This window comes from Mesoplodon mirus (assembly GCF_964341445.2).
Source record: "Mesoplodon mirus genome assembly, chromosome: 12".
Lineage (NCBI taxonomy): Eukaryota > Metazoa > Chordata > Mammalia > Artiodactyla > Ziphiidae > Mesoplodon > Mesoplodon mirus.
In genome coordinates this window covers 3,592,344-3,617,803 of record NC_138988.1, presented here as the reverse complement: position 1 = coordinate 3,617,803, position 25,460 = coordinate 3,592,344, and the positions used below count along the sequence as shown (strand labels likewise).

Below are 25,460 nucleotides of genomic sequence, written 5' to 3'. Positions count from 1 at the left end.
TATTCTGGCACCGACCGCGCTGTTTATCAGTGTTTGGGTGAGGACCTTGGCTCCAGTGGAGATGTGAGCTGCCCACGAAAGGGGCCCAGTTAAGCCCTGGAACAAAGGCTTTTCAGTAGCCTTTGTGGAGCCAGATTCCTGCTGTCCAAACCACCCAACTTCCTGCTCCCAACCTGCTGGGAGCTGCGGGAGGCGCCTTTATCCTCCGGTAATGAGCCAGGGAAGAGATGCTAATTCATCTGCACTCCCTGGGCTACTCCCGAGCCCCATGTCCACCCAGAAACCTCTGCCAAAGGTCCCTACACAGGCTAGTAGTTTAGCTAGGCAAACAAGGCCCCGAAAGGGCCCATTTTAATGGTTAAATGTGCCATTAACCCTTTGTTTGCACTTCAAGTTCCAACAAGCTTTAGACAGTCAATCTGACATTAACCCCTCATCTGCGGGTAAGGTTTCACATCCACCTGTGGGCACCTGACAGCTATCAAAGGACAGAAATTAGCTGGATCTCCAAGTGTAAAATCCCAAAGTCTCAGTCTTATCTAACCCCTCCCTTTGTTGTTAGCAAACTGCCACCTAGCGAAGATAAGGAACAGTTTCAAGGTCACCTGGCTAATTTAGGGTCAGGGTTGGGATAGAGCTGACTTACTCGATTGTCAACTTTTAAGGTACACCGTACAATAAAATTGATTTGCAATAAAACCTTTGTAGAACTGGCAGACAAAGGGGCGCAAAGTCAACGAGGCTTGTTTTCAAAGCCTATCTTTGAGTCAGCAAGATTTTAAAAAAAAAGGCTCTTTATACCATGATACCAAGTTCATAATTCAGAAAGACTATTTTTATTAATCTGGCTGGTTTTAAAGTTGAAGACTTCCATCTTCTTGAAAGTTACTATTTTTAAGAGAATAACTGAGCTTGGTTCCTAACATTTATGGCAACGGTTTGGCAAAGGATCTACAGTTTCTGTAGGTGGGCTGAAACAGCTACTCGAGGTCACCAACTGGCTGATGACTTAGCAGTTACCATCCAGCATGTCTTCCCGCCGGCCCTGTGGGGCTCAAAACACACAAGTTCAAGGGAAGAAACGGGTCCAGGGCAAGCTCCGCCCATCTCCCCACTGGGCACATGTCTGTGCTTTGCATGGGTCTTTGTGGGGCAGGAGAGTGAATAAGACTCAGCCCCAAAATCAAGAAACTCAGGACCATCTCCTTATTCAAACCAAAAGAAGCTCACATTCTATGTCCCAGCAAGTCTACCTCTGGGCCTTCTGGTCTACCCCCAGGAAATTTTGCATGGGTACACAAGCAAGTTCAGGGCGGCATGCTTGCAGTGACAAAGATCAAGAGCAGCCTAAATGACCTTCAAATGGCTTTAATAACAAAGGGTATGTCCAAACAATTCAGCGAGGCAGGCGCTATAAGAGTGGCGTGCAGGACTTCCCTGGTGACGCAGTGATTACGAATCCACCTGCCAATGCAGGGGACACGAGTTCGAGCCCTGGTCCAGGAAGATCCCACATGCTGCGGAGCAACTAAGCCTGTGAGCCACAACTACTGAGCCTGCGCTCTACAGCCCGCAAGCCACAACTACTGAGTCCGCATGCCGCATGCCACAACTACTGAAGCCCATGTGTCTAAAACCCATGCTCTGCAACAAAAGAAGCCACTGCAATGAGAAGCCCGTGCACCACAACGAAGAGTAGCCCCCGCTCCCCGCAACTAGAGAAAGCCCACGCGCAGCAATGAAGACCCAATGAAGCCAAAAATAAATAAATAAAATAAATAAATAAACAAACAGAATGGAGTGCAGCCCTGCACACCAATGCAGAAGGATCCAGAGGTATTGGCAGGCAAGAAGAACAAGAGATAGAACCACTGGGGGCATTCATGCCGGAGAAAAGAAACGTTCACTTACCTGAGTGTGTATGTGCAGAAAATATCTCTGGGAGGACAGGAACGAAACAAACGGGTGGTCTCCAGGGAGGGAGAGTCCACCTAGGGAGAGAAAGAGTCTGGCTTTTAGTTGTAAACATTTTTTTTGCAGCTGGCAGTTTTGTTCACCGCGTGCAGGCATTGTCTTTTAACTAAAAAAGAGTTACTTATCCAAGAGAATCGAAAATATATGTCAGTGCAAAAACTTGTGCACAAATGTTCACAGCAGCATTAGTCATTATTTTGTCTATCATTAGACAAAATGTAGAAACACCCCAAATGCCCATCAACATGAATGGATAAAGAATGCATGGATAAAGAAAATGTGGTCTATCCCTGCAATGGAATATTTTTCAGCCATAAAAAGGAATGAAGCACTGATATAGGCTCAACATGGGTGAACCTTGGAAACATTATGCTAAGTGAAAGAAGTCAGACATTAAATGCCATATATTGTATGAAATAACCAGAATAGACAAATCCACAGATAGAGAAAGCAGATTAGTGGTTGCCTGGGGGAAGGGGAAATGGGGAGCGACTGCTAATAGATATTGGGTTTCTTTTTGGGGTGACGAAATGATCTAAAGTTATATAGTGGTAATTGTTGCATAACTCTGTGAATATGCTAAGAAACCATTGGATTGTATACCTTTTAAAAATTTTATTTTTATTTTTATTTATTTATTTTGGGGGACACAATGCGTGGCTTGCAGGTTCAGGATAAAGAAGACCTTTGCTGGGGGAAGCAGGGATGACTTCCTGGAGGAGGCATTAGAGTTGGGCCTCTTTTCAGGTGACTATAGAATCTGTTGTCTAAATCAGGATATTTTGGGGCTTCCCTGGTGGCGCGGTGGTTAAGAATCCACCTGCCAATGCAGGGGACGCCGGTTCAAGCCCTGGTCCAGGAAGATCCCATATGCCGCGGAGCAACTACGCCCGTGTGCCACAACTACTGAGCCTGCAGTCTACAACCCACAAGCCACAACTACTGAGCCCGTGCGCCACAACTAGTGAGCCTGCTCTCTAGAACCTGTGAGCCACAACTACTGAAGCCTGCGCACCTACAGTCCATGCTCCGCAGCAAGAGAAGCCACCGAAATGAGAAGCCCGCGCACCACAGTGAAGAGTAGCCCCCACTCGCTGCAAGCAGAGAAAAGCCTGCGCGCAGCAGCAAAGACCCAACGCAGCCAGAAACAATAACAATAAATAAATAAATAAATAAAGCAGGATATTTTTGAGTCTATAGGGGATGTTATTAAAAATTACATTAGGACAACAGGTGTAAACCAGGACTGTGGTAGGTCAGTCAGATTCCATGGTCACCTTGGTCTTAAAAGATGGTGAGAATTTGAATATGCAAGGATGGGAGGGGTGGCGGTAAGAGTATATCAGATGGAGGGAAGAGCAGCTGCGGAAGCTCAGAGGTGGGAAACTACCAGATCATGCAGAGAAGGGCTGAGTCTGAAGACACGGGAGTCTTGGGAGGCTGGGAAGAGCCTCAAATGAGAGTCCGAGTTGTTAGGAGTCCTCAGCCAAAGTCCACTGAGACTGGACCCCTGTGGTCAAATCAGGGGTCTTCTGGAGAAGGGGGCTGCCCACTGTGCAGGGAAGCACAGACCATGCAAACCCAAACCAGGAAACCAACTAGAGACAGTCGCTTTGCCCATCAGCCTGGAGCATGAAGCCAGCTCAGCTTAGGAGGCCAGACACCCCACCAATTCACCTGCTGAGGTGGGCCTGCACCCCTGGGAAAGCAGGCCTTTCTTCACTCCATTGCTCAGTTCTGATTAGAATCTGGAAGCCAATGCAGGTGTCAGTTTTGTTGCTAAAACCTCAGGCACTTTTTTTTTTTTTTTTGCTTATCGTTATTTTTGGAAAGATGTGTTGAAGATATCAACTTCCGAATCAAGTAAAAGCTGGTTTTTAGTTACTTAATCCCTTGGAAAGATGTTGATCATCATTTGTTTTTCTTGTTAAAAAACATTTTAAAGAAAGGTGTACAGGGCTTCCCTGGCGGCTCAGTTGTTAAAAATCCGCCTACCAATGCAGGGGACACGGGTTCGAGCCCTGGTCCGGGAAGATCCCACATGCTGCGGAGCAACGAAGCCCATGCGTCACAACTACTGAGCCTGTGCTCTAGAGCCCATGAGCCACAACTACTGAGCCTGCGTGCCTAGAGCCCGTGCTCCGCAACAAGAGAAGCCACCGCAATGAGAATCCTGAGCACCGCAACGAAGAATAGCCCCCGCTCACCACAACTAGAGAAAGCGCACGCAGCAACAAAGACCCAACACAGCCAAAAATAAATAATAAATAGACAAATAAATTTATTCAAAAAGAAAGGTGTACATTTGTGGGGGAGGGAGTAGGAGAAGCATTTACAGCAAAACGCTGAGGTCTGAGTACCAGAGGAATCCGATGTTTAAGCCTTTACAAGCCTCTGGGGGCTGCGTGCTCCCCTCCAGGTGCTCCAGGCTCCCTGGGATGGGACCCCCCTCCTTTGCAGCCCCCTCTCCCTGCTCCCTGTCTCTCAGAGCAGCTCCGCCCCAGCAGTCCCCCAGCTCTTCCCTTCAGCTCTAGGATCGCTCCTCTCCCCCTATTTGTTGATTTCCTCTCTGCTCCTCCACTTGTCAGGAGCCCTGGCGCTCAGTCCACGGTCCTTTGCTCTTCTGTCCACGTGCACCTCTTGGTGGCCTCCTGAGTCTACATGGCGATCACCCCAAGTGTGCATCTCCTACCACCACCACCCCCGCTCCAGACCTGTGTGTCCAGCTGCCTTCAGGACATCTCCCTGCCTTGTCTAGTGGGCATCCCAAACCTTACTTGTCCTCAGTAACCCGACCCCAAGTCTACTCTTCCTTCATTTAGGTCAAAATCTTGGAGTCACCTTTGACCCCTCTAGGCCAGATCGTATCCAGTATCTGACCACTTCTCTCCTCTTCCCCAGTGACCTCCACGTCCAAGGTACCACCATCTCTCCTGGATTATTCCAACAGTCTCTTAACTGGTATGAGACAGAGATTCCAAATATGTGAGATCCAGTTCACCCCTGAGTATCCATGGAGCTATGTCAACCTCACTATGCCTCTACTGACCTATCCATAAAATGGGAAAGACACGTACTCCAGAAAACCTCTACCCAAAGAAATGTTTTAGGTCATGAAACATTGTTAAATATGGCCTGTATTCAAATAAAAGAAAAGGAAGGACTTCTCTGATGGTCCAGTGGATAAGGCTCCGTGCTCCCAATGCAGGGGCCATGGGTTGCATCCCTGGTCGGGGAACTAGATCCCGCATGTGTGCCACAACTAAGAGTTTGCATGCCGCAACTAAGAAGGCTGCATGCCGCAACTAAGAAGTCCGCATGCTGCAACTAAAGATCCTGCATGCTGCAAATAAGACCCGGTGCAGCCAAAATAAATAAATACTTTAAAAAAAATAAAAGAAAGGAGGAGAGGGAAAGAGAGAGAGAGAAAGAGATTGAAGACGGAGAAAGGGAAGGAGACAGGGAGGAAGGAAGGAAGGAAGGGAGGGAGGCAGGGGAAACTAGAACAAAGCCACTTGTTGGAACTCTAGTTTCCCAAATCCATTGCATTCCTTTCACCATCTCTAGCGTTTGGACAACTCAGAAGTCCTTCAATTTGCACACGTGCCCGGGGGCTTTGAGAGCCGTGTGGTGCCCTAACTCTGAGAGCTGTCCGAAGAACCCCACCTCCTGACCCCAGCTCTGCCGCTCCCACCGTAGGCAGTTTTCCAGGTTTAGAGAATGCCTTCTCCCTGTGGACACAGACCACACTCCCCAGGAAGGTGAGGGATCAATTCATCTACGTGGACTCCAGGGAAGAAAGACAATCCTAGGTATCCCCACGTGAGAAGGTGACCCTTAGGCACTGTCCGACCAAAACCTGAACAACAATGCACCACGTCACACCCTTGCTTGCAACTCTGCCCTGTGGGAAAGCCCACATTCCTCAGCCGGCCTCCCCAGAACCCCCTGAGCCTGACCCGGCCAGACTCAGGGTCCCACAGAGTTTGGGGTGTATAAAATGATGCTGGTTCCCATGGAGACACTGGATCCCATAGCCCGGCTCCCCCAGCATGCCAGACCGCAGCAAGGCTAAGTCTCTATTTGGTCTGCCGTGTCTCTAACCCCTCTCGGACAATCGTGGAACTATTTCAGTGGAGGAGAGGGCAGGTCTGGCTCGAGCCCCAGCAGGCAGCAGCCTCCAGCTGGAAGTTAGTAGCTTCCCTTTGTCTCAGCATCTTGACTTCCAGTCACCTCTCTTTTTCCAGCAAAGTGATGCTCACTTTCTAGTTGACATAACACCACGAAGTTTCCCTTTGAAATAAATTTATTCATTTAAAAACATAAGTGAGTTCTTGGGAGAAAATCATGAGGTCAAAACAGTGCAGGTGGCGTGTGGATGAAGTCATGGGGGCTCTTGGTGAGGCCAGCGTCTGTGGTCCTCTGCATAGACCAGGCTGCGTCCTGCCTCTCTCCCTCTGTCCCTGCTGTGCCTCCGCCTGGACCATCCTTTCCACCTCTTCCCCCGATCTCTGCTCCTTGTTACTGTTCCAGTGTCTGCTCAAGCGTCCCGCCCCAATGGGCCTTCCTCGGCCATCCCTGCTCTCCATCACCTCGTCTCTTTATCTTGCTCTATTTTTTTTCTGAACACTTGTCACTTCCTGACATATTATATACTCATGGGTTCATATGCTTGTTTTCTGTCTCATCCATTCAGCACGTAACTTGCAGAGAATGTGTTAGTTTTGCTCATGGCTGTAACCCTGGCCCCTAGAGTAGTGCCTGCTTGTAGCATGTGCTCGATAAAAGGGTGCCAACTGAACAAAAGACCAAGCAGAGCAGGTAGGAAGTGATGAGGGGCAGTGTCCACTGGCCATCTTATAACTCTTCTCCCAAAGACACCCTTGGAAAGACCTCTCCTCTCCAGCACACAAATTGAGCAGGCATACGGCTTCCTCTAAGCCTTGAGCCCTACCTTCCCCACCTCACCTCTGCAGAGCCCTGAGGTCCCTGCATTTGGCCCTGCCGTGGGCAGAAGTGGTCGGGCCTGGGGGGATGGAGGTGCTGTGACTTTGCTAAGGATGCTGCCATGAGAGGCGGGGAGGGGTTGGACTTGAGAGCTCTGAGTCAGATTTCAAGGAGCTCTTGTCTGCTTGGTTCCCACCACCATTCCCTACATGGAATGTACAACTCCCAGGAATTTTTTTCTCCAGTGAGGTGACCCCGGGAAAGGCAGGCAGAGCCTGTGGGGAAGTCATGATGATGATGATGATGAAGAGGAGGAGGAGGAGGAGGAATTATTTCTAGACAGCATTAAACCAGTGTGGTAAAATGTGTGTGGTGAAGTCTCTGCCCTGCAGAATCTCCATCTACCACTAGGGCTGTAGGACAGGGTTGGTCAAGTTGATTTCTAAGGATACTTCCAGGTCTAAATGAGGACAAGGAAGCTGTTAGAAAGACTGAGGCAGAAGAACATGTGTGAAAAGAAAAAAAAAGATGAGAGAGGGAGAGAGAGAGAAATATCATATCTCTGGAAGCACAGACATTCCACAGTTAAATCATGCCTCTCTCTCCTAATCCTAAATTCTAGCCCAACCGTAGGCTGATGCTAGAAATTCTACCACTAAAGCCTCAGCCCTCTCCCTCATATACTTTTTCTGAGGGGCAGGGCACTCATTTTTTCTCTCCCGCAGATACTTTTATCCTTAGGAAGGGTGTAACTCTAAACCACAGATGAAATAGCTTTTAACTTTGCTGTGTGGAGGATGGCTATCTGGACAACTGTGTTGAGAAGGATCCTGAGGTTGTGTTTAGACTCAATGAGGAAAAATCCTCTAATTGATTAGCAATGTCTGCTGAGGGAAAGGGAAGGAGAAGCAGAGGCATGAATACCACTCATCTGCCCTTCCCAGCTCTGAGTCAGGAGATGGGGGCAGGGAAGTAAGTGAGAAAGTGGAGAAGGGATGTCTTTTTCTCAACCTTCTCTCATGATATATAAATTATTTTATCCTGCTATCCTATACTATTCTTTCTTTCTTTTTTTAACCTTCTTGGGGAATTTAAAATAAATTTTACTTGTAGGTATTTTTTTTTTTTTTTTTTTTTTTTTTTTTTTTGCTGTACGCGGGCCTCTCACTGCTGTGGCCTCTCCCGTTGCGGAGCACAGGCTCCGGACACACAGGCTCCGCGGCCATGGCTTGCGGGCCCAGCCGCTCCGCGGCATGTGGGATCTTCCGGGATCGGGGCACGAACCCGTGTCCCCTGCATCGGCAGGCGGACTCTCAACCACTGCGCCACCAGGGAAGCCCCACTTGTAGGTATTTTTGGAAAAAGTAATACATAAATATAAATAAGCTCAGGACTGCTCAAGGTGGACAGTCTAATAGGAGACTCTCACCACAAAAAGCTGGCACCTCCCCTGCCCACAGAGGGCTATACATCAGGGTGAGTATAATGCGAAGGGGACCAGTCCTCCTGAGAGTCTGCAACCTGGCTGCCATCCCCAGCAGATGGCCTCCCAGGTTAACGTGTCCTGTGGAGACCACAGCCAAAACCTATTGGATATTCAGGAGGTTCTGGGGACACATAGCATGGGCGGGGCACACTCCCAGCTGTAACCACCCCAGGCCAGACCACCATGTGAGGGTCCAGGCTCCAGTAACTGAGGACAGGGTGGGAGTCAGGTGACCTGTGGTTGAGTCCCAGCTTTGCCATCAACTTGCTTCTTGACAAACAGGGAGACTGAAGTACAGGAGGAAAGGGCCTATTGTCCTGGGTCACATAGCAAGTTGGGTCCAAATCCTCCCAGTGCCCTCCTCTTAGGTCTTGAAGGTCATATGGATTCTCAGAGTCTCTGAGTGAATGGGAGTGAGGGTCTCTTAGGCTCAGATGGAGACACGTATGAAGAACAGCACATGTCCCTCTCACCAATCCTCCCTGGTGCACATGGCAGGCATCAGTAATCAATCATGGCAGTGTTTGCCCTTGACTCAGATACAGGCTCACAGTCCTGCTCAGAACAAGCTCTTGGGAGCACCCACCAGACAATGGGCATTGAGACCAACCTGTTTGCTATTTCTGTCTGAGTGGAAGTTGTCCCACAGGAAGGAGGAAAAGAAAACACGTGCTGGGCACTTTCTAAGTGTCAGCCATTCTACACCAAATAATGCCAACTTTCAAAAATTAATTTCAAGGCAGGGTTGTCAGTCTCATTTTACAGATGAAGAGACAGAAGCACAGGAGCAAAGAAACAACCCAAAGGTCCACCAAGAAGACGCTGGAAAAATAAACCATGGCACCGCCACAAAAATGGAATACTCTGTAGCTATGAGAAAGATGAGGTTGATTCAGATACCTGTAGGGGAAGTATCTCCAAGATACATTGTATCAGTAACCTATTACAACGACCAAGCTGCAAAACAGATCCTCCAAAACTCTGTGGCTAAAAACCACTACAAATTTAGCTAATGGTTCTGAGAACCTGAGGGTCAGCAATCAGGTTGGGCTGCTCTGGGCAGTTCTCTGGGCTCCTACACACACCTGAGGCCAGGTGTGGGTTGGGTAGGCGGCTTTGCTGGTCATGGCTGGGCTCTCCACTCTCTGGGGCCTTGACTGGGGCAACTGAGCTGACATCTCTGCTCACGTGTCTCTCATCCTCCAGCAGGCTGGCCTAGGCTTATTCCCATGGGTCAGCAAGGCTCCAGAAGAGTTAGCAGAAGCATGCAAAGCTTCTTGAGGCCTAGCTCGGAACTGGCACACCATCTCTTCCACCACATTCTTCTGGCCAACACAAGGCATCTGGGCAAGCCCAGGTTCAAGGCAGGGAGAACTAGACTCTGCCTCTTGATGGGAGGAGCTGCAAAAGCACGAGAGAGTGCACAGAGACAGGGTTGTGTGAAGGACTGTAGCCATTTCTGCAATCAACCACATCTATTAAGCCACATAAGCAAGCTGTGAAATCATGTGAAACATTGGTCTCCTTCAGGGAGTAGAAGCGATAGGGATGGGCAATTCGGATCTTCTCTTGTATTTAGCATGTGTCCTTTCATGATGTTTTATTTTTGTTTCAAAAATGAAACATTTTGACTTAAAAGAAGTTATCCTTCAGGTGTTTCTTCAGACTCATGAAATGATACATGTGCAGAGAAGAGGGCGCTGGGGGTGTCATCTAACACTGTTTGCTGTACTGAGAGGTCCAAAACCCCCTAAGTGAACACCAGTGGTTCCTGCTTCAATAGCCATCCAGGGCTCCATATAATGGAATTCTGTTCACCGTAAAACAAGAAGCAGACAGCCTGAAATGTTCTGCTAAACTGCAGGACATATGCAGTGAAAGCAGTGAGTATGTGCCCATTCATGTGAAGGGTGTATAAACTCTCTCTGGAAGGTACACAAGACAGCAGCAGTGGCTGCCCAAGGGTCAGGGGTGAGGAGGGAGCAGCTTTCTCTTCACATCCTTTCATACCCTTATGATTCTTGTCACATGAATATGGCTCCTCTTCCAAAATAGATAGAAGTTTTAAAATGATTTGTTTTTAAAGCAAATCTAGTGAACTATTACATTTACAATGGATAAACAGCAAGGTCCTACTGTATAGCATAGGGAACTATATCCAATCTCTTGGGATAAACCATAATGGAAAAGAATATTTCAAAAAGAATGTATATATGGGTAAAACTGAGTCACTTTGCTGTACAGCAGAGATTGGCACAGCATTGTAAATCAACTATATGTCAACTAAAAGTATATATATATATATGTATAAAAAAAGGAGGACTCTAAAAAAACAACAAAAAAGTAAATTTAAGTTTTAGAAAGAAATAATTCTATTTAAAATGCCTGGGGGAAGGGAGACAAAGGATGACATAGATTTTGTTCCAACCACTGACTCACTCTTTGACCCAAGGGTAGGTCATTGGCTATCTCTGAGCATCAGTTTCCACCAGCAACAGAATGGGACAAATCTCCCTGGCTCACTCCCAGGTCACTGTGAGCAGGGCCATTGTGTTAGCCAACTCCGTGGGTGCCATTCACATCACTGTCCATGTGACTGGGGCCCCTTGGCATTGTGCAGTGCACAGCATAGGCAACTGGAGGAGGCAGCCTTGATGTGAGGCTGAAATGGGCTAAGGGTGGGGAGAGAGATCTAGCTCTCTCTAGGGTGAGAAGGGTGTGCATGCTTGAGTGTTCAGAATGTGACAGTGCATTCCTATAAGACAGCGTGGACTTTCTGCTGACATATGTCCTGTGGACACTGGCTAAATAGATGGGACGATCACTCTGTGCCCTCCCAGGCTCAGGCTCCTGGGTCTTCTAGGAACCATGCCTGAGACAAGCAGGGGCCACACTGCAGGCTGCTGAGGACTCACACTCCACCTCTGGGGGCCCAGGCGAGCTGTCTCCTCAGGCCCTTCCCATGCTGGCTCGGAGTCTCTATCCCCAGGGTCGGGATGCAAGAGAGGAATTTCTCACACACCAAGATGCCTCCCACTTTTCAAACTGCAGAGATGGTGGCCCAGTCAGAGAGCAGTGGGCTTGAATCCCAACTCCAACACTATCCTTGGGACCTCTGAGTCTCAGGTAAAGGCCACAGTAGTGGATGGGGGAAGATATCTGAGTGCAGAGGACCCCAGCCAGCCAGTCCCGGGCCAGTGCCTAAGGGCCCCAGCTGACCCCCAGGCTGATCCTCAACTCGTGTCCCAGCAGCCCAGCACTGCGGGTCAGAGAGAGCCACACAGCTGATATCAGGCACACGGGAGGCTGCACAGCACTGCAGGGCCTCACAGCCAGCTTCAGGGTTAGGAGGCAGGAGCCTCCCATCCACCCCCTTCCAGGCGGCAGACAGCAGCCTCAGCCTCTCAGTTGCTGTGTGACTTTGCGTGACACCCCCATCTGTCCCAACAGATTCTGATGATCCAGTTTTCTGACAAGCCCTGGGGGCTTTCTAGGCTAGGACTGGGGCTGAGGGTCTGTGTGGCATGGGAGTGAAGCGGGGGTTTTCAGGTGGGCTGGGGCCAGGACTCGGAGACTTCGGACAAATGGGCAAGGTGTCAAACCCTCAGAAGTGTAGCAGGCCTCCCTGGGAGCCTCCTAGTCAGGCCTCCACAGTTCATGAAGGGTCGGGCCAGCAGATATAGGGGAGATGGCAAGACTGCCAGGCACCTGGTAGGGAGGGAAGACAGGTGTCTTCAGCAGGCTGACCAGCCTGAATCTACAAGAGAAGCACATTTACAAGAAGTGGCTTTTTTGGGCTCCTTCATCTGAGCCCAGAGGCAGGAAGCAGGTTCAGGACACCATGCAAGTGGTGGGGGGCTGGTCCTGAGCCCCACTTAACATTCCTCTTGTCCGCTGCCCAGCTGTGAGCCCTTGGGCAAAGCAGCCACTTCCCTGGCATAGCCTTGGAGCCAGAATGATCACCCTGTGGTCACAGACCATAACTGTCCTACCCGATTTAGGGACAGGGATGGGTGAGGAGATGCCTCATCACAGGTGAGAGACCCCTCCAGGAATGGCCAGTAGCAATCATGTCTGGGAGTTCGTTCAGTCATGGGTTCGCGTCCCGTCTCTGCCACCTGACCAGCTTGTGTCTTCACAGGCAAGTGACTTCACACCACTGAGGCTCAGTCTTCATCTGTGAAATGGGGATGATATAAATACCCTCCACAGAAGGGATGTAGGGCTTTAGCATAACCCTGCATGTGGACTGCTTATACAGAGCAAGGCCTCAGTAAGCCATAGCCCCATCAGGATCACTGCTAGCCATTGCTTCATGATTATGAGCAGTAATAGTAATCATCACATGAGCCCCTTGCTCTGCCTTCATTTCCTTATCTGTAAAATGGGGACAGTAAAAGGGCTGACATCACAGGGTTGCTGGGGGGATTCTATGAGCAGAGTGTTTGGAAGGGTGCCTGGCACAGAGTGAGCACTCAGTAAATGTCTGGCATTTTTACTATTACTGTTTCACCATCGCTGTTGTTGTTGTCATCTTCTTAGCCCTGGAAAAGCTCAATAAGCCAGCACAGTCTCCTCCAGGAAGGACGCACTCACGTGCCTACACTGGGAAAGGGAGGTTCCCGGAATAGAGGTCCCTTGACCAGGTCAAGCTCCCCCTCCTCCAGCCCAGATGCGGCTCTCCCCGCGGGGCGCATCTGCAAGCATCTGCTCGCATCTGCTCCTGCCCAGGAGCTGGCAGCGGCCGGGAGCGGGGAGGCAGGGGCTGGGAGCACGCGGGGCCGCACGTGGCCGCCCGCGCCCGGCCGTCTGCGCGGGGAGGGTGTGGCCGGCCCTGGCCGCCGCCGGAGCCGGGCCTGGGGCGCCTCTGGGCGGTCTCGGCCGGCCCCGCGTTAGCGTCGGCCCGGTGGGCGCTGGGGGACAGCAGCGCGGGGCAGCGAATCCCCGCCCCGCGCTCGCCAGAGCGGCGGTTCTCCTTCCACCTACAGCCGCCTTCCCAGAACCCCGACTCCCCAGGTCGTAGCGTCCCGGGGAAACGCGAAATCGTCTCTTTTTTCTGTCATCCCCAACATCGTCAGTTACTCCCGTTGACTCTCTTCCGAACCGAGTCCAAATCCAGCCGCTTCTCCACAGCCCCGTGGATTCTGCGTGTCCAGCCACCACCCTCTCTCCCCCGGACTATTGCAGTATTGTCCCCGCTCTCACGCGTGTCCTGCCTGCTTCGCGGCTGGCACTGCCACAGCTGCCGGTGTATTTGTTGTAAGCTACTTTTTGTGTTAAAAGGGCAGAAAAAGAGTGCGGATTGTTTGCGCTTGTATTTGCGTAAGGAAGCCACCCTGTCCTGGTAGCGACATGATGGAGACAGTTTAGAGGTGGAGCTCAAAGCCTATAGCGTTTGGGGGCCCCTTTAAGAAAAAGAATAGAAAATTAGGTACAATAGGTGAGATTTAGAATGAGAAAAGTAATCATAGAAAATTGGAAATTTTAGAAAGCCGGCAAACGCCACAAACATCACAAAACGCAGAGAAATAACACAATACTTGTGTTAGTCAACTACCTGAGATGCCTTTATAATCCTTTTCCCCCAGCATTTCATCGATCACCTTTATATGATGACACTTTCGTCATATTATCTATAAGGAATTAAAAGATAACCCAGCCTTTTCCCTAATGATGAGCCCTGTTGAATTGTTTTTATTACTACAGACTGTTCAGGAACATTTCTTTTAGTTTCACAACGTGTACTTGTAAGTGTTTTATATAAACACATAGATTTTAGCACCACTGTCAGATTTAGAAAAACGTCCAGCAGGGTCATATATGACCTGTTACAGACCGCTTGGTCGTTTGTAGCACAGCTATAAGTTTGTGCCCTAAAAACACAGAAATTCTGATAAATTGCATTTCGTGTGGTCATCCCAAAAGAGGGAAAAAAATGTACTGTGTTTTAATTGTATATGCTGCATTATCCAGTCTATTCCTGCAGGAGAGAGCTTTGGTTTGGACCAGGCATCCACAACAGCACCGAGAAGCAAATCCTCCATTTATAGTTTCACATGTCTGATGATGGGAAGAATTTTCTACAGAGTGGTTTCTGGCTCCTTGAATTTCAGGCCTGGTTTTCCTTCACCTTCTGCATGCTTTCTGTGCTGGGTGACACAGAGCATCTTCATATGGTGATACGAACTCTGGACCCGTATCTCTGAGTTACAATCCAGGCCAGTGGCCATGGGCAGCTTGTAGGGGGTTCCTGAAAGCTGTCTTCTACACCAGGATGGCCGGCAATAATGTAACCATACTTTCAACCACATACGCTTATCTCAGTAAACTCAAATTAAATGTATCTCCAACTTAACTTCCCCTAAGCTGGATCCCCCAAATACCCACAGCCTCTCCAATACCACTCAACATGAGAGAAAGAGGGATGGATGAGATTCATTGTAGAAAGAGAGGGCTTGGCTGCTTGCAGGTGAAACATATTACTTTTGCAAATTTTGCACACATGACCGGTGAACATAGCGTTGGGCCCCACCTGGGAACAAGCAAGGAGCCCGTGTACAGGAGAAACCCTGAAAACATTTTCTGAGTGCTATGGTCTGAATGTGTCCCCCGTGCCCAAATCCATATGTTGAATCCTAACCCCTAAACCTGATAGTATGAGGGGGTGGGGCCTTTGGGAGATAATTACATCATGTGGGTGGAGCCCTCATGAATGGGATTAGTGCTTTCATAAAGCAGATCCCACAGAGCTCCCTAGCCCCTTCCACCATGTGAGGACACAACGAGAGGTCTGAGACCTGGAAGAGGGCCCTCACGCGACCGTGCTGGCACCTTGATCTTGGACTTCCAGCCTCCAGAACTGTGAGCAATACATTTCTGCTGCTTATAAGCCACTTGGACTATGGTATTTTGTTATAGCAGCCAGAACAGATTAAGACACTGGGCTTTATAGTAAACCCAGCTCCGGAACACAGGCTCCTCATCGGTAAAGTGGGGATTATGATAATAAAAGTACCTGTGTTATGAACAAATTATTATATGCAAAGCACTTAGATCCATTTCTGGTATATAGTAGGTGCTTATTAAACATTTGCTGGATGAATGACTGATGAAAGAGACTTGTAAACTGTAAAGTAAATGACATTCAAGTTCTTTAGTCCAGTTAACAGTTGGCATAAGCCAGACCAATTCACTGAAGCCCTTGCATGGCAGATTTGTCAAAACCTGGTTTTAAGAAGAGAAGTACCTTTATGTACAGCAGCAGCTAGGGCTGGGGCTCTCCCAGGGGGTGGGGCTGGGAGCATCCCAAGGATGTGGTTATTTAGCCTCCATTCACAGCCTCAGGGGTGAGGATCCCACTGCATCTGGGGGCTCCTCCCACCCATGACTCCCACACCTGCTCCCTGTGGCCCCCTCCACCGTCAAAGAGAAGAGGGCCCAGCCCAACAGGCAGAGGTTCCGAAAGATGAGAAAGATGGAAGGCTCAAGTCACACTAACCTCGAGAACAGAAAGAATGAGAAGTTTTACGCTCCCCGTAGGACAAGCAAGGGAATGAAGAAAGCACATAGGAGGTCATCTAGTGGAAGAGGAGAAAAATGGACAAAAAGAGCATCAGTCCCTGGGGGAGAGAGGGAAGCGTGAGGGAGCAAGGCGGGGGGAGAGACAGGCTGGCGAGCTGGAGGAGCAGCTCTCTTCATTCTGCCCACAGACATTGTTCCTGTGCCAACAGCTATTCACTAGACACCTGTGCTTTGGGATACAGCAGTGAGCAAGGCAGACAAAACCCTCTGCTCTCAAGCAGCTTAGATTTTGGTGATGGAGACAGAAAATAAACAAGTGAGCAAAGAAATAAAGCAATAAAGACGTGCAGAAAATGAAGACAGTGAGGTTGTAGGAGGCGCCAGGGGCTACTTTACACTGAGGGGCAAAATGTGTGCTGAGACCTGACCAGTGAGAAGGAGCCGATGACGGGAAGATGAAGGAAGAGCATGTCGGGCAGAGGAACAGCGAGTGCGGAGGCCCTGAGGTGGCTGTGGCCTGGCCTGTTGAGGGAAGAACGTGGAGTGGAGGGAGCTGGGGAGACTGGCGGGGGGCGGCGGGGGGCATGGGCGCAAGCTTAGCCTGGAGGGCAGGGAGTCAGGATTTTTTTAGCCAGGATATTGACTGATTTTTGTTTTAAATGTATAGGATTTCAAAGAAAATACCGCATTCTACTGTTCAGATGGCCTGGGTACTTAGAGTGGTTCTGGGAGAGAAATCAAGCATTTATAGAGCACCCACTGTGATCCAGACTCTGGCACAGGGTCCTTCATGGCCATTTTTTCCATTTGCCTCTTAAATGGCGATGGAGCCACCTGATTTCCATTTTTCAGCTGATCCAACCGCAGCCCAGAGAGGTGACATGATTCATCCTGTGTGGGAGAGCTGGAAGGTGGCTGACCCCTAGTCTGGCCCATGTTTTACTAGAACACAATTTCATAGCCCTTCCTAAAATGGGTGTGAATTCTTTAACGTTAATAAAGTGATCTGTCTGCACTTTATTATCTCCTGTGCTACATGAATGTTATCACCTCTTTTCAATGGCCTGGGAAATATTTCTGAGACCTTGAATGACTAGTCACAGCTCTGTAGCTGCCTTTTATCCTTGGTTTCCAGCGTCTTCCCTCTGAGCAGGATCGCTGTGACCTGAACTCCGAGTTTAGATCCAGCCAGCACCAGTGGAAAGTAGAGGCCGCTTGCCCATCCACTGCCTTTGTGCAAATCAAGTGGTGCTGGGAAAACTGGATAGGGACATGTAAAAGTATGAGATTAGATCACTCCCTAACACCGTACACAAAAATGAGCTCAAAATGGATTAAAGACCTAAATGTAAGGCCAGACACTATCAAACTCTTAGAGGAAAACATAGGCAGAACACTCTATGACATCAATTACAGCAAGATCCTTTTTGACCCACCTCCTAGAGAAATGGAAATAAAGACAAAAATAAACACATGGGACCTAATGAAACTTAAAAGCTTTTGCACAGCAAAGGAAACCATAAACAAGACCAAAAGACAACCCTCAGAATGGGAGAAAATATTTGCAAATGAAGCAACTGACAAAGGATTAATCTCCAAAATTTATAAGCAGCTCATGCAGCTCAATAACAAAAAAACAAACAACCCAATCCAAAAATGGGCAGAAGACCTAAACAGACATTTCTCCACAGAAGATATACAGACTGCCAACAAACACATGAAAGGATGCTCAACATCTTTAATCATTAGAGAAATGCAAATCAAAACTACAATGAGATATCATCTCACACCAGTCAGAATGGCCATCATCAAAAAATCTAGAAACAATAAATGCTGGAGAGGGTGTGGAGAAAAGGGAACACTCTTGCACTGCTGGTGGGAATGTGAATTGGTACAGCCACTATGGAGAACAGTATGGAGGTTCCTTAAAAAACTACAAATAGAACTACCATATGACCCAGCAATCCCACTACTGGGCATATACCCTGAGAAAACCATAATTCAAAAAGAGTCATGTACCAAAATGTTCATAGCAGCCCTATTTACAATAGCCCGGAGATGGAAACAACCTAGGTGTCCATCATTGGATGAATGGGTAAAGAAGATGTGGCACATATATACAATGGAATATTACTCAGCCGTAAAAAGAAATGAAATTGAGCTATTTGTAATGAGGTGGATGGACCTAGAGTCTGTCATACAGAGTGAAGTAAGTCAGAAAGAGAAAGACAAATACTGTATGCTGACACATATATATGGAATTTAAGAAAAAAAAATGTCATGAAGAACATAGGGGTAAGACAGGAATAAAGACACAGACCTACTACAGAATGGACTTGAGGATATGGGGAGGGAGAAGGGTAAGTTGTGACAAAGTGAAAGAGCGGCATGGACATATATACACTACCAAACGTAAGGTAGATAGATAGTGGGAAGCAGCCGCATAGCACAGGGAGATCGGCGCATAGCACAGGGAGATCAGCTCGGTGCTTTGTGACCGCCTGGAGGGGTGGGATAGGGAGGGTGGGAGGGAGACGCAAAAGGGAGGGGATATGGGAACATATGTATATGTATAACTGATTAAATTTGTTATAAAGCAAAAAAAAAAAAAAATCTTTTGGGTCATGCCATATAAGTCTCTCATCCCTGATGGAGAGAATCTATTACTCTGACATAATTGTTAATAAAACATAATTTTAAATTAAAAAAAAAAAGAACCAACAGGAAAACAAAAAGCAATAGTCAGAAGCTGGAAAGGTGACTAGGATACAGTTTAAAGAACAGGCCAAGTAAAGCTACTTGGTACTAGACCCACGAACGACAACTTGGTGCTTGGCACTCTCTTGGCTGAGTTCGTCTAGAAGGTGAAGCTAGAGGCAAGAATTAAAGTTCAAACCCAGGATGTTGGGGGTGAAAGAAAAAAGGATATAAGATAAAGAAAGATGCAAATCAACACATTTGCATGCTGGCCCTGCTTCACTAGTCTTGAAGAAGTATAGCAGGCATGTCTGTTTGGCCAACAGGACTTTTTCCGGAAGAGAGGTAAGAAGGGAAAATGGATGGAAGATTTATCTGGTTCCTTCCTTTCTCCTGTTTCCTATTGGGCCAGAGCCAACGGAACTCTCCTCACTTTCAGGTTGTGTGATCCAGCCCCTTAGTTGAAACCAGATCCTGAAATCAAGAGCAACGCACCATGGATGGGGTGCTGACCAAGAAAGAGAAAGATGAATGTGATCAAGGAAAGTTGAAAGACACACAAAGTTGTCCAAAAGAGTACCCTTTTATCTGGTTTCTATCATGTAGAAGGTGGGCAAACAGGGCAGCCAGAAGAAGCCACAGTGGTCTCCAAAAGAAGCTATTGCCATCGTAAGCCTCACATATGGCTGTATTGGCTCTTTACCTCTGTCAAAGAATATAGAAGTCTCAGCATTATTCAGTCACTGAAAACACAGCACTCACAGCCTTGTTTCTTTCAAAGGCCTATAAAAATGCTTTAAGATCTCAAAAGATTTACTGCTTCCAAAATAGAAAATTGATAAACTGAAATTAATAAATGTTTAATTAAACATCTACAAAAAAAGAAAAGAAAAGAAAAAGGCTCCCTTTGCTCAAGACACTTGAATTCCAGCTTCCAGAAAAGCGTTGTAATAACAATTCTGTTAGAGCATCCTTTGAGGCCACCTGTTAAAAACTGTCCTCATACATGTGTGACTCTGTGCTCTCTTTGATGTGAGAGGTGCTCACTTAGGGGTGGTGCCCTTGTGCAGTGCACAACCTGAGTGAGGGTGGGGGGCGGCAGTTCTCCAGGCCCCTGCAGAAAGCTCTGAGCCCCAGAGAAAGGAGATCCATTTGGAAGTGGCCACACTTAACTACACATATGAACATGGCTGTAGCCCAGGGGTGACCACGACTGTCCAGGTTTTCCTAGAACTGCCCTGCCCATTGGGACATTGGGTTCTGGTTCACCTGTCATCACCACTCTGTCCACCCCGAGTGCCACACTTCCCCCACCCCGTCCATTGAGTCTGTACCTGCTGCGGGTGTCAAATGTCCTGGCAACCCTGGCTTCCCACACATTCTCCCAGCACCAGGAGATGAGGTCCCTGAGCTGCCCCCTGCAAAGAAGCCCCAGCTCGCCTGTGGGCACCCTGGGGCTCCAACACTCACTGGGCCCCCTTGTAGCTAGCACCACCTCCAAACGACATGGCTCATCTTTGAAGCCTTTCAGCTCCTAAATTTAGAAGCGTGGATTAAATCCAAATAAATGGAGAGTTATGTAACTTCACATCCCTCTCTGCTGTCCTCCGCTTGGAATAATCAGGCTTAATCGGCTAACGATGGGGTCCTGAATGCAGCCCCAATCCTCGGAGAAGTTATTAGGCTTATATAAGAAGTGACATTGGCCTGGTGTATTATGAGGCTTTAAAATACATTCTCTCTCTCACTCTGTCTTTCCTCTCTCAATCTCTCCCCGTCACGCACACATTCTAACACACACACACACATTCCCCCAAACATGTCCATCAAATGCTGAAGCTGCTTAGCTAGTCTGGGATCAAATGCATGCAAGCTGAGAGGTTTCACTCATCAGGTGGTTAAAATATATCACCTAAAAATAAATCACCTCAATCCGTAATGACAGCTAATCCAGGAAAGAAGGAAGCACTCTGCCATAAAATTATAGACTATTTAAGGGAAAAGGGAGTTGCAAGGAGGGAGATCTGAGAACTTCCTAATCATCTGAACTGTCCAGCAATAGAATGGCAAGCCCAGGTAAGTAGTGAGCTCCCTGTCACTGGAAGGGAGTAAGCAGAAGTTAGGGATATTGGACAAGGATTCCTGCACTGAGTAGATTCTGAACGGTAACTGACACTTATACAGAACATTTAAACAATTTATGTGCCAGGAATTGTGCTCTGTAGGCATTATAAGAGGGATGGCAAATGGTTTCATCTCACATGCCAAATCTTATCTATTGGGAGTAGCTGCCTGGAGCTCTGGACACAGAGCAAGATTCTGAGGCTCAGTGAGAAAGAATTTTCTTGATCAGTTTGCAACGTTTTCCATGGGAAAGGAGAAAACTGATGTTTTAATCAATTAGTAATGTCTGCCATGGGTGCAAAGGAAGAGAACAGAAGGTGTGCTATTTGCCAATGATGTATCTTGTGCTTTATCCATCCCTTTACAGATAAGGAAACTGAGATGCAGAGGTTCACAGCTGGTAAGTGGCAGAATCAAGATTTGGACCCAGAGGCTCCAGAGTCTATGCTTGCCTGCCTCTCAGCAATGGGAGGAATGGGCCCGGGGCTGAATACGCACCACCAGCCAGCAATGTACCCTCGTTCCCAAATGACACAGGCATTTGAGTTTGCAGCCTCTAAGTTGTGGGCTCAAGGAGGGCATCTTCTGGGTCGGCAGGCTACAAGGAGGAGGCACGTGGGCTACTCCCTGACCCTGGATGGACCCTCCACACCCAGCACCCATCTCTGACCCCCAGCATTACTGGAGATGATGAGGAAACTGAGGCCCCCAAGGGTGGGCATCTGTCTTCCTCAGACCCTGAGCCTGGTGGTACATCAGAACCCAACGGCCCTGGTCAGGGAACACATTCTACAGCAAACACAGTGCAGGAAACCCAAGGGGATAAAGGGGCCATGGCAGGGACCCAGCAGGCAGGATGTGCCTCTTGGCTCAGCTTGCCACAGGAGCTGGCTTCTCAGCCCAGCCTGCACCATGCCAGCTCCCCGAGGACATTCGCACCGTGCCACGAGCCTCTGGATCGGGTTTCATGGCGGCCCCCAGTCGCAAGTTGAAATTGCCCCTTCCCAGCCACGAGGCCCCCCATACCTGTCCCCCACTCCTTCAGTCCTCAGACTGTGGCTACCTGGCCAGCTGCCATCGTGGGTACTTCTCCTCTCCCAGGCCACTTTCAACAACCTCTCATTCCCCTCTCGTCACTCCTCCATCCTTCCTGTCCCAGGGCCTCTCTCTCCAGCCCTACTTTTCAGCTTCTGTCCCTACCACTTCCTGTCGGGGGGAGGGGGACATCTTTTTACCCAAATCCTTGCTAAGAAACAAAGCTACGTGACAACAGAGAAGGTTTCAAATGGGGCCATGTCAAGACCTGATGCATGTGAAGCCCTAGAACAAGGAGGAGAGCGTGGTGTGGGGCTGGTCGCAGTCCCAACTGCTGGCGTTCTCCTTGTGTGCAGATGTGGGACTGAGAGAACAAAGGCAAGGCACACACATGAAGGCCACTCAGGACCTTGGCCAGGACCTTGAAGTTGCATAAGCCCAAGGGCGTGGCTGCTTTTGTATTCTGTGCAGATGGTGTCCTGGGACTGTGCAGGCAGGAGAGGGGTCATGGCCCCGGAGACCGGTGTCCCCTCCCTTGCTGACATCTCACCTTGGATCCTCTTCAAAGTGGTCAGAGTTTTACAGACTCTACAGAAGTGCCTCTGCCTTTAAGATAACCCCCCAAGGCTCTTCATCCATAGGAGATAAGTCAGGGGGTGAAGTTTCTGGTTACAAAAGGTGGACCCTGAATGGCTGCTCTGGTTCAAGGACTTGAGCCCTTCTGCACGGCTCATCAATGGGGAGCTGCCTGAAAAGTCACCGAGACTGGTCATTTCCAAATACTTGGCATAAGGTCGCTTTTTGCAAACAAATTCTTTCTTGGAACCCCAGGCCATGAGACAAATAAAAAACATGAGGTATAGAGGTGGATGGGCCCATGACTCCTCCAAAGTCACTGGCAACATTGTGTGTGTGTGTGTGTGTGTGTGTGTGTGTTTGCTCTCTAGGTGGGAGGCCCGAGTTATCTTGATTCTTCAAGGGCTACTTGCCCCAGGAAGGGTTAAGAAGGCCTGGAAGCACCCGCTGACAGTCTAGGATACTGTGATTGTCACATCTATTTTTGTCACCTGTTTGCCTTGCTAGCTTCGTGTTGCTCCAGCTGACATTTAAATGAGTTTGCATTTGCAGAGCCCACACCAACTGGCGCTGTGCATGCTGTGGGTGTGGGGGACGCAGGGGAGGGCCCAAACCCAACAGATGGAAGGGGAGTAGATGCTGGAGATTAAAATGTGGTCCCAGACCATCAGGAGCTGCAGGGAGCATCTGAAATGCTTTAAAGGGAGAAACCAAGGCGCCACAGAAAGAGCCAGAATGTAAATAGGATGGCCCCACTCCAGCTTCTTGTTCTCTGATGTGCTGTGTAGACTTGGATAAGACGCTTTCCCTCTCTGTTTTCACCAGACATGAGGACCATGTGTCCCGAAATGTGAAGCACACAACATGGCCTTAAATGACATCAGTGCACACGCAGAGAGTGATTCTTTTCTGACTCCCGTTGAACCCTCCTTTCTGATTACATCCAGGGAGGAAGGCTTGGTGCGGTGCTGGGCATCTGGCACACTTCGCTAAACCCTGCAGACCTCCCTGGCAATGACTTGGCTAGCCTGGCGCCCTGGGCAGCCTCAGTGTCGGGTTGGACTGTGGTGCACGTGGTTTTCTGGGCACTGCTGCGTTCTACTTGTGCACAGTGTACCAGTGCCCTTTCCAGAAGAGATATGAATGAAGTCTTCTAAATTTTTTAATGACCTTAAGTAAAGAATGAATAAATGACAACTGAACACAAAATATTAAGAAAATGATTGTACAGGAGCGGCGGGGGTACGACAAAACTGTGGAGTTGGGATGAGAATGGCCGAAGCTATGCAGACAGAGCAAGCAGACCTCCTGGGTTCTCAGAAGCCCTGTCACGCTGGACCCCACCCACCCCGAGCCCTGGACAGGGTCCTGCTGGCCCTGGTTCTGCCAACGACTCCGGAGCAGTCGGGGCCTCTGAGCAAAGGTCTGGGTGGTGACAAGGAGCTAAATGGCCTTCAGGTGAGTATCTGAAACTGGGGCACATACCCGCCTTGGGTACCAGGATCTGGTCTGTGTAGTTTGTGAAGACCAGAAAACTGAGGACAATGAAAATCAACTTCTGTGTAGTTTAAGACATTTCCCATTACAAAGACAGTGTGGCTTTATTGTGGTAGGGAATGCAAATGTCACAGACACTGTGTGTGATGTCCCTGGGACCCAGGTACCTGAGAGGTCCCAGCCCAGTAGCGGCCAAGACTGGACTCTGTGTCAGGCCATCTGGTATGAGTCCTGCGCTGCCCACATGACCTTCGGGCGCGCCCTCGTATCGGCTAGGACTCTGGCCTGCAAGCAACAGAAGAGGCTCAGCTGATTCCAGCCAAAGATACGGGGCCTTCTTGGAAGGATAGGAGGTCACTCTTGGAATCAAAGTCTCAAAATCAGCAGGGCTCAGATGAGGGGGCCTAGGGGCAAGGACCCGCAGACAGAGTCTTCAAGGAGAAGACGTGTCACAGGACTCAAGAGTCAGAGTCCCCCGAGAGAGAGTCCGACCTGCCAAGCCTGGGTCACGTGCCCAGGTCCTAGATGAGAACAGGGCACCTGACTGACAGTTTTGACCAGACAGCCAACGCTGAGGGTGTGGAAATTGGGGTGCCCCTCCCAGAAAAAGGGGTAAAGAATGCTAGGCAGGCAAGGAAAGCACGCATCTGCTCTGCTACCATGCTGTTGCGTGCCTCAGTCTTCTCCTCTGCAAACAGGCATAAAAATGTTCCAGCCCTTTGAGGGTGGTTGGGGGAGTTAAATGATGTCACTGTGCGGGGCCTGCTTGCAGTAACTAACAGCCCATAAATGTCAGTAATGGGCTTTTTTACTGTTTGTTGTAAGAGGACACAGAGACAAGCCACTGTCAGCCAGATGTGAGCCTAACAGATGCCACATGCTCCTTTCGGTTACAGCCAGGGGCACTGGAGCTGGCAGGCGTGTGTTCAAGTCCTGGCTCCACCACCGAGTCGCTGTGCAGCCCCAGGCAAGTGACCTCAGCCCTCTGAGCCACAGTGGTCACATCCGGCTGCCAGCTGCTTCCTGGGCACAAACCAGTGTCTGCAGGGCAGGCGGCAGCACGCCAGGCCCAGGGACTTGGGGCAGGTGGGCGCCTTCCTGGGAGGCTGTGTTCCTGCCCTGGAGCAAGGACTGCTGGGCCCTCACACGGCAGCAGCCATGGGGGGCAGAAGCAGTCCCCCCGGAACCACATTTTCCCACCAAGGATGGCTCTGACCATGGGCCCGAATCCCCAGTCTCTAAAGCTCGCGACTCAGCCAGGGCTGCCAGGCCTGCTGCTTCCCATGGGCATGGAGGAAGAGACTTTCACCTCTATCTGGGCTGCCCTGCACACAAGCAACCACTATGGAGCATCTGCTGTGGTCTCCACAGCTTCATCCTCCTGCCATAGACTCTGGAGCTGGATGGCTGGGGTCAAACCCCACCTCACTGCTTACAATTCACATGACCTCAGGCAAGTCACTTCGGCTCTCTGCACCTTACTTGATGTTCTATCTGTAAAATGAGGAAATAATAGTTCCTTTCTCCTGGTGTGACTATGAGGGTTAAATGCGATACATTTGTAAAGCACTTAGAACAGGGCCTGGCAGTAAAAACACACCAC

At 49.2% G+C, this 25,460-nt stretch overlaps 1 protein-coding gene across 1 annotated transcript in view; it reads right to left on the bottom strand.

The window, feature by feature from the left end:
- Positions 1-895: 895 nt before the first annotated feature.
- LSM3 (LSM3 homolog, U6 small nuclear RNA and mRNA degradation associated) overlaps positions 896-25,460 on the bottom strand; it is a 110,494-nt gene continuing 85,929 nt past the window's right edge. Inside the window, exons 4-5 of the mRNA XM_082637522.1 lie at positions 1,912-1,991; positions 896-1,045 (exon numbers count right to left, since the gene is read on the bottom strand). Coding sequence (XP_082493648.1) covers positions 991-1,045; positions 1,912-1,991 — 135 coding nt within the window. The 3' untranslated portion in view covers positions 896-990. The remainder of the gene's footprint in view (positions 1,046-1,911; positions 1,992-25,460) is intronic.